The sequence below is a fragment of the Silurus aristotelis genome (genome assembly GCF_946808225.1).
Source record: "Silurus aristotelis genome assembly, chromosome: 22".
In the NCBI taxonomy this organism is placed as follows: Eukaryota; Metazoa; Chordata; class Actinopteri; order Siluriformes; family Siluridae; genus Silurus; species Silurus aristotelis.
Genome location: NC_139595.1, coordinates 4,582,883 through 4,592,882, shown reverse-complemented (window position 1 = coordinate 4,592,882; position 10,000 = coordinate 4,582,883). Strand labels below are relative to the sequence as shown.

Genomic DNA, 10,000 nt, shown 5'->3' with positions numbered 1-10,000 from the left:
TGGACTAATATCAGGGACAGATTAATATTAGAGCCAGATGTGGATTAATATCAGGGACAGGTTTATATCAGAGCCAGATGTGGATTAATATCAGGGACAGATTAATATTAAAGCCAGATGTGGATTAATAACATGGAAATCTTAATATTAAAGCCAGATGTGGATTCATAACATGGACATCTTAATATTAAAGCCAGATGTGGATTAATAACATGGACATCTCAATATTAAAGCCAGATGTGGACTAATATTAGGGACAAATTAATATTAGAGCCAGATGTGGATTAACATATCAGAGGCAGATTGCAGAATCACATAGCTGTTGTCTGGGTCACATGTCCCACTGGGTGTAAATGTCTGTTTGGTGGTTATACATTGCTATTTGGATGTTCGATTTTTTAATAACAACATTAGTGCTGTTGGTCACAGGATCTTGTGGTGTGAGATGTTCACATGCTCTCTGTTTGTGAGCTTTATCTGCACAAACCACCAAATCATGTAGAGCTTTAAGAAGTTATTCGAGGGCAAATTCAGTGACTCAGACACTCCTGAGCTGTAGATCTATAGTGAACTGTGTGTGAGAGGTGAGCAGGGACGTTCCCCTTTTACACGCATCATAATCTCTCTGGAAAACATGAAGCGCTGGAGCAGTTACTGGGGACATTTCGAGTCAGGTGCTACATGTTAGGTGTCAGATTATGATCTGACACCTAACATGTAGCACCTGACTCGAAATGTTTAAAAAAAAACAAACATCCATGTCGTGTTTTCTGTCTGAAGTCTTCTTTCATTTTGAGCTCAAAGAAGAAGTAACAGATGCCGTATTGCTCATTTGAAGTGGATCTGATGAGCAATTGTTTAAAAATGTAGCACGCTTTCTTTTTTTACTCTGCATTGCTGATGCTTCCCCCCCCCCCCCCACACACACACACGAAAGATGCATTTCTGTGATTGAAGCGAATAGCACAAAGGCCTCGCTGTGAAACAGAACAACTTCCTTTGTTTCCCAGGAGAGGATGAGATTTCAGTAGCCCGAGCTGAACTCGCTTTCATAATACGGCTTCATTTGTGCGAAGTAATGTCAGGATTTCCTTTGTTCTTGATTGCTGACTACAAATGTTGCGCCTGCCGAATCTCACTAACAAGTTTGTTGGCATTTACAATCGTCGTAATTATCTTGTCCATTTAGTTTACGCTTATGTCAGGGGCTACAGTTGTGCCTCGAGATCGAATATAGACGTGTAAGCCACAACCAAAAGATTTATGTGAAACGGCAGATACCGAGTAGAAATGGCAGTTTTTGCACCACTTCCTCATGCACTTACAGCAGTCTGAAGATCTATGTGCTCAGTGAAGACCATTTTGTGTAGTGTATTTCCTGTGTTTTCACAAACATTTCATTTAGTTCAATGCTCTGACCCAGACGTCTAGACATCACAATTTGGCCCTCACTCAAATCCTTACGCTCGCCCATTTTTCCTGCTTCTAATACGTCAACTTTGAGGACCAAATGTTCACTTGCTGCATGATATATATCTCTTGCCCACTAACAGGTGCCATGATGAAGAGATAATCAGGTTTATTCACTTCACCGCTCATAATGTTCTAATGTCATGATGTCATGCCTGGTCTGTGTATGCTTATATACTAGAATATAACTACACAGTGACACTAGCCAATCACAGGTGACTTTGGGTTGGTGTATGTGGAAGAGAGCAGATAGCACTTTCAAATTTAAAAAAATTTAAAGTTTCTTTTTATTTGTATCGCCCTTTCAACAATGCACATTTTCTCAAAGCAGCTTTGCAATGAATGGACATTCGGTGCCTACCAGGTTCCTTTTTGAGTCTGGTTCCTTTCAAGGTTTCTTCCTCATACCATCTCAGAGAATTTTTCCTTTCCACTGTCAGCAATCGCTTGCTCATCAGAAATAAGCAATTATAAGGAACACACTTATAGACAGTAAACTTTCTTATTCCTTCTACAATCTTATACCTGCTTTATTGGTGTAAAGCTGCTTTGAGACAATGTTTGTTGTGAAAATGTTTTGAATTGAACTACACAATTAAAGCGGTTATAAAAGTATGTATACTGTATAAGTGTGTTGCTTATAATTGTAAGTTTGTCCTTAATGAGTGAGCCAGTGGTGGCTGTGGAAAGGAAAAACTCCCTTAGATGGCATGAGGAAGAAACCTTGAGAGGAAGGAACCACACTCGAATGGAAAACTATCCTTATCTTGGTGGCACCGAATGTCCATTTATTGCAGTGCAATTCGTGGTCCTGAGCCATATTAATATATTGCTATTAATTACAGTTCAAATCCATTCTCAAAGTTCCTGAGTTGCTCAGTAATTTAATGGACCTTCAGGCTGTTGAGGTGGAACCATCTGTAGGTGCACAGTGGTTTCCAGTTGAAGAGATCTGGATCAGGATGAATCAGGCAGATCTGAGAAGAAGAAAAGGGGAGAGAAGAAGGATGACAGGGAGAGAGAAATAAGGATTCTTAAGCAATCTTAATGTTTCGTAAACTTTTAAAGACACTATGGTGTGGTCAGGTGCAGTCAGGAACTCCTGCAAGACCATCTATGGCACTAAACTAAAAGGAAGAGCCAGAAGATAACACACCTTCTGTGTTCGCTGGTTAGCTCATGTGTTTCAGTGGTTGCTGCCATGGTGAGTGGGAATCGGCTAGAAAATTGCCCAGAAAAAAAGAGCTTTCATCTTTTCATTAAATTCCAAGACAAATACACAAATCAGGCATAACATTACCACCACCTGTGTAACATCTCCTCGTGCCACCAAAATGGCTTTGACTCATAAAGACATGGATTCCACAATTCTTCTGGAGGAGTGCTGCGGTTTAGAGCCCCGCCCGCTCCCGCTGAATTTCCGGCCATTACCGCTCGCTCCCACAACGTGTGTCCCGTTCCCACGATTTTTGTCCACTCCTGCCCGCGCTCTCAAATATTCTGTCACAGCTTATAAAGATTGTGCACAAATTTACACAAACATTAGGGCTACAATTAACTTACAGAATTATAGCAGATATAAACCATGAAGCACCACACACGACAAACACCCTGGGATTTACATTTTTTCATTGACCTTTAAAAAACTAATTTATAAACAGTTTTCGAACAAAACATTAGAACTAGCAGCATCCGCGGGACGGCGATACTCGCGCTATACGGTATTTTTTTTGACCACTCGATCTCGCAAACGTGAAACCGCATGCTCACACGTGATTTGCGTCGGGTCCCGCAATCCCAACGCAGCCCTTTTACTGTGGTGTCTCCTGCTAAGACTTTAGCAGCAGATCCATCAAGTGCTGTAAGTTGTAAGATGGTGCCTCTAGTGATCTGGGGAATATGGAGGCCAACACCTTCAACTCTGTAACCGTCATGTTCTTCAAACCATTCGTGAAGCGTTTCTGCAGTGTGGCAGGAAACATTATTGTGTACAAACAGCCTGATGATAATAAGATACACTGTTGCCCTAAACATGTGCATTTAGTCTGCAGCCGATGGATAGAGAGGTAGTGACCCCCACATACTGTACACGCCATGACCCCATGTGTTATTCACCACTTTCCTGCTTCCAATCCTTTCTTTCTTTCTTTCTTTCTTTCTTTCTTTCTTTCTTTCTTTCTTTCTTTCTTTCTTTCTTTCTTTTTTTTCTTCTTTCTTTCTTTCTTTCTTTCTTTCTTTCTTTCTTTCTTTCTTTCTTTCTATCTATCTATCTATCTATCTATCTATCTATCTATCTATCTATCTATCTATCTATCTATCTATCTATCTATCTATCTATCTATCTATCTATCTTTCTTTCTTTTTCTTTCTCACAAACATGTTTCTCTTTCTTTCTTTCTTTCTTTCTTTCTTTCTTTCTTTCTTTCTTTCTTTCTTTCTTTCTTTCTTTCTTTCTTTCTCACAAACATATTTCTTTCTTTCTTTTTCTTTCTTTCTCACAAACATATTTCTTTCTTTTTCTTTCTTTCTTTATTTTTTTCTTTCTTTCTCACAAACATCTTTCTTTCTTTTTCTTTCTTTATTTATTTTTTTCTTTCTTTCTCACAAACATTTTTCTTTCTTTCTCACAAAACATCTTTCTTTTTCTTTCTTTCTTTCTTTTTTCTTTTTTTCTCACAAACATATTAATTTTTTTCTTTCTTTTTTCTTTCTTTCTTTTCAGTAAGAGGTTTTTTTTTTTATTTGATTTTTTAAAATATTTTGATACCTCTGTTTGTTCCTGGAGCTTGTGATTCTGATTTGTCCCCCACAGTATCTGGTCAGCAGGTTGTTTCTCTTTAAAAACTAAACATTCCAACAGACTACAGTTAGTAACTTCAACAAAATCAAATCAAGTGCATTCTGGTGACTGCCACGATAATGTTCTAACATTCACAACTGGTTACAGCGACTCGTACCATGGGCACGTGTTAAAGCCAGTATTTAAAAAGGTCACGGTGAGACTGACCTCAATTATTCACTAACATTAGCCTTGTGGTGCAAAACCAAAGAATGGAAACACATCAGTATGACTTCATCTTGTTTGCATGGAAAAAAAAAGTGATCTGTTTAATGTGATTAAATACAACTCCTGCATTTCTCGTTCTCTTTGTAGATAAAGAGTCTCGGAGGGCAGTAGCGCACGAGTATTTGGGTGAAGTGCTGCGCATCCTGCGGCAGGTGATCAGCACTTACCCTTTACTCAACACCGTGGAAACACTCACCGCCGCTGGTCGGCTCATCTCACAGGTCAAAGGTCAGTGCTGCTGAAAAACAAAATCATGTACAAATCTTGCTTTGTTTTTGCTCCACATCTACACCTGGTTCAATCTTTTTCCAAAACAGGGAGGAGATCAGTAGCCACACTTATCATCCCACTTACAATCTGTATAAAATCGGGTGAATTTTCTACAGTAGCAGCTCTCACAGTGCTTCCACTGGAATTTGGAAAGAGAATTGGTGTATATACACTGATCAGGCATAACATTATGACCACCTGCCTATTGTGTTGGTCCCCCAAAACAGTCCTGACCCATCGAGCATTAACAGCATTCACTTTTTTAGCAATTCGAGATGTTTGTTGCGTATGGGGCTACATAGCCACAGACCAGTCAGGGTGCCCATGCTGGTCAAATGTTATGCCTGATCGCTTTAAAACTAAAATTAATTTTATAATGTCTTTTTTTTTTTATTTTATTTTTTTTTATTATTATTATTATTTTTTATGAATAAAGATTGGTATGGTAATCTGAATCTAAAATGGTAATAGATTTGGGTCAGGTTAACGCACTATACACACACAAGTCACCATTCTAATGACATTTAATTGAACTTATTTATGACTCAGGACTCCAGTGTGTTTACAGTACACACAGTCCCCCTTAGCCGATTCGGTATTCCATTCTGGGACCCCATGGAAAGTGGTAGTTCAGTTGTTAGGGCTCTTGAGGTTAAGGGTTCAAACCCCAGCACCACCAGGCTGCCCTTTTTGGGTCCTTGAGGGTTGCTGCTTCAGGGATACTGTATCATGACGGAGCCTTCGCTCTGACTTCAGCTTCCTAACAAACTGGGATACACGAGGAAAGAATTTCAGTGTGCTGTAACGTACAGTAACTCACAAAAGTGAAAGGAAGAGTAGTCAATGTGCAGTTTGTATAGCAGTACAGATATACTCTTCTCTAAAAAATAACTCAACATACAGCCATTATTGTCTGAATAACTGGGAACAAAAGTGAGTACACCCTAAGTGGACATGTCAAAACTGTGTCCAAAGTGTCAGTGTTTTGTGTCAGCGCTATTGTTATGTAGAACTGCCTTAATCCTCCTGGACATGGAATTCAGCAGAGCTGCACAGGTTGTTGCTGGGATCCTCTTCCACTTCTCCATAATGACATCACGGAGCTGTCGGATGTTAGTTACATGGCGCTTCTTCATCTTGGGCTTGAGGATGCCCCACAGGTGGTCAATAGGTTTCAGGTCTGGAGACATACTTGGCCACTCAATCATCTTCACCTTCAGACACATGCAAACCGACTTGTTGCAGTGTGTGGCATACGGTCTGGGCACTGACAAGCGGACCTTCCACTTCTGCAACCTCTAAAGCAAAGCTGGCAGCACCCATGCATCTGTTTTTTTTAATCAGCTTCTGCATCTGACACACAGCACGAGGACTCAACTTCTTTGATGGACCCTTGCAAGGTCTTTTCTGAGTAATGTCTGGAAAACCTCTGTATGACCCTGGCCACTGTACTGTAACTCAGTTTCAGGGTGTTAGAGATATTATAGCCGAGGCCATCTTTGTGGAGAACAACAATTCTTATTCTAAAGTCCTTAGAGAGTCTTTACCATGAGGTGCATGTTGAACATCCGGTGGTCAGTATGAGAGAATTGTACTCAAAGCACCAGAATCTAACTGCTAATACAAGATACACAAATATGTATGGTCCTGTCAAGCAGACAAAAGCGTGAACATGATGAATAAGACATGTGGCTTTGCATGATTACATGACGTACAGCTGTTATCACTTAGGGTGTACTCCCTTTTGTTTGCCAGCTATTAAGACTATAGAGGCTGTATGTTGGATATATTTTCAGAGGACAGAAAAATCTGTACTGATATACAAACTGCACATTGATACTCTAAAATATATCCAAGTTTCATTTCTATAGTATTGTCCCTTGAGAAGATCTACTACAATAGTTGCTAAAATGTGGGGGGTGCACTAACTTTTGTGATATACTGTACACGTGAAAAGTAAAAGTTCTTTCTTCCTTCCTTTCTTTCTCACACACCTTTTTTTATTTGTATTTTTCTTTCTTTCTCACATGCATTTTTCTTTCATTCTTTTCTCTTTTTCTCTCTCACAATCCTTTTTTACTTTTCTTTCTTTCTTTCTTTCTTTCTTTCTTTCTTTCTTTCTTTTCATTCTTTTCATTCTTTCATTTTCATACACATCTTTCTTTCTTGCTTGCATTTTTCTTTCATTCTTTTATTATTTTCTCTCTCACAACCTTTTTTTTACTTTTCTTTCTTTCTTTCTTTCTTTCTTTCTTTCTTTCTTTCTTTCTTTCTTTCTTTCTTTCTTTCTTTCTTTCTTTCTTTCTTTTCATTCTTTCATTTTCATACACATCTTTCTTTCTTGCTTGCATTTTTCTTTCATTCTTTTATTATTTTCTCTCTCACAACCTTTTTTTTACTTTTCTTTCTTTCTTTCTTTCTTTCTTTCTTTCTTTCTTTCTTTCTTTCTTTCTTTCTTTCTTTCTTTCTTTCTTTCTTATTTTCATACACATCTTTCTTTCTTGCTTGCACGTGTTTTCAGAGTATATTTTTCTTGATATATTGATGCAGTCTGTCTGTTACTGGAGCTCGGGGTTCTGATTTGTCCCTCACAGTATCTGGTCAGGAGGCTGTTCCTCTTTTTTAACTGAACATACCAGCAGTAACAGGCTACGGTTGGTAACTTCAACAAAACAAAATCAACTGCTAACCGAATGTACCGAGCCAAAATGGTGCAATTTATTCCATTTTAATCTGAAAAATGTTTAATTAAGGAGCAAACATTACTTGTAAAATACAGCACTTCTTTTTTATTTTTTTTTACGGAATGCAATTGTTCCAAAGCTGCCGTATGAGTTATTGTAACCCGGCAAGCAGAAGTAAGTATGAGGAGGTTTACGGACTTTTCACAGCATTGTCTCATGCACCATTTACACGCCAAACGCCATTGTTTCACGTGTATTGTGTACAGGCTTCAGTTATGAAGGCAGCAATGAGGCACAGAAGAAGGACTTTGAAAAAGCCATCGAGACCATCGCCGTCGCCTTCAGCAGCAAGTGAGTGCAATCGTGTCTGAGCTACATCATGTGCTTGTTTATTCCATGTCAAAACTTCCCTTTTTTTCACCGAGACTGCAACGCAATCCGGGGGGTGACCGGTTCCCGACAGCAACCTCATCAGCTGCGAACTCTCTGCTTTCCTTAATATCCACATTCGTGCTGTTGCATCAGTTACGGTTGTGTAGGAGCACGTAATGTGTGAGCGAGTTCTCGGAGTGTGTTGACAGCAAGTTGGCACTAACACACGGTGCTGTTTTGAGTTCTCAAATCTGACTATAGTTTTATATGAATTAGAATCAGAAAGAGCTTTAGTGCTTCATTACGTTCTGGTGACAGAAGCTTCCAGTCGCACATTTATAATTTTTTTTTTATTGAAGATAATTAAAATAAAAATTAATTAAGATAAGAAAAATAATAAGTTAAAGTAATGTTGCACATTTTTTTAATAAAAAACAACAAATAAATAAATTGTATTATTGCACAGAAAAATACTACTTTTTATTGCACAATGAGGAGAGCATTTAAATGTTTATGACAGGGTTTCTGTGGGAAAAAAGTTTTACAATTAAAAAATCACATTTTTGTGCATGTTTATCGATACTTCGCTTAGAAAAAAATTTATAAAAAGGATGGTGAAGTCCGGTTGCTTACAACGTATTTGTGTGTGTTTTTGATGTCGTGAGATTAAATTTCATTCTTAATGGTCTGAAAAACCTCTTAAAAAGTCTTAGATTTGACTTAATTTCCACCTTTAATTCAGCAACGGTATATGTAACTATACAGAGATTTTTAAAAAATGCACCTTGTCAGCAAATTGCTTTGTTGTTAGATCAATAAAACATCATCCGGATGGTCTGCTTCGTACCACTTTGATTATTGTCTGATTTGGTCAACTTTGGATATAATGATTATTAACCTATAACAGCACATCACTAAGTTTATTTACTCCTTACTTATATGATTTTGTGTTTAACCCGGAAACCATCCTCCTGTTTTTTTTAACTGCAGTCACACATGTCCATCAAACTGTAGAGAACTACAGGTTCCAGTGTGGAAAGCAAGCTTCATTGATACTAAGCTTAAGTTTGTCTGTTTGTTTTTGTGTAGCGTATCTGAGCTGCTGATGGGTGAAGTGGACAGCAGTACCCTCCTGTCTCTGCCTCCTACTGAAAAGAGCAGGGTAAGAGGGAGTGTGTGTTTGATTGGGGGGAGGCAATTCTTGAAAAGTTAGATGAAAGTGTTGACAGTAAACATGGCTGCATCGTCATTACAGCATGCAGTGGTGCTGCGATGTTCCTGATATTAAGGACATTAATGGAAGTTTGGACATTTTTATCAGCGTTAATGACAACATGAAAAATCGTATCAGGACTAAATTAATTGTAACTCGTGTATAATCAGAGGTGGAAAGAATAATAAAATATTCTACTCAAGTAAAAGTACTATTACTTCAATGAAATGTTACTGAAGTACAAGTAAAGTTACCGGTCTAAAAAAATAAATACTCAAGTAAAAGTCAAAAATTGCTCATTTAAAGTTTAGAGTCAAATCTATCGACTTTTTTAACAGCAGTCTTGGTGGGGGATTTTAGTGTAGTCCAAAAAGGAAAAAACTAAAAGGATAAAAACTAGTTGTTTTTAATTAAAGGAACACCTTTACAAATGAAAGTGCAATAATACAAAAATAAAAAAACATTACAGACCATAACTTGAGTCTAATGTCTAAAAGTTGCACTTTCTCAGCAAAAAAAACGAAACAATTTCCTGTTCTTTTAATGAAAATGAGAGAAAACGCAAATGCAGCCCGTGAGCACGCGCATTGATCGACTTTCAATCCAGCATTTCGCTTTCAGCTGCATCACTGAAAGCTGTCACTTCCATCTCCATCTTTCTTTCTTGTGAATTTAACACGTTTGCCCTCTGCCCATCAGTGAATCAGTGCAAATTTGTTTTCCCCTTTCGTTTTTTTATTTATTTACTGGTAAAGGATTTGATTTAAAATGGAGTTAAGTGCAATACTTAAAAAATTATATATATAAGTGAAATAAAAATTACAGATTTGAAACACTACTTTAAAGTAAAAGTGCACAAAAAACTACTTGATTATAGTAACACGAGTAAATGTACAACATCTTTCCAACTGTCTATTTATCTGC

At 37.8% G+C, this 10,000-nt stretch overlaps 1 protein-coding gene across 1 annotated transcript in view; it reads left to right on the top strand.

The window, feature by feature from the left end:
* Positions 1-10,000, top strand: part of arhgap45a (Rho GTPase activating protein 45a) — a 31,015-nt gene that overhangs the window by 6,783 nt on the left and 14,232 nt on the right. The window contains 3 exon segments of the mRNA XM_083526278.1: positions 4,625-4,765; positions 7,758-7,842; positions 8,953-9,025. Of these exon segments, the coding sequence (XP_083382404.1) occupies positions 4,625-4,765; positions 7,758-7,842; positions 8,953-9,025 (299 nt within the window).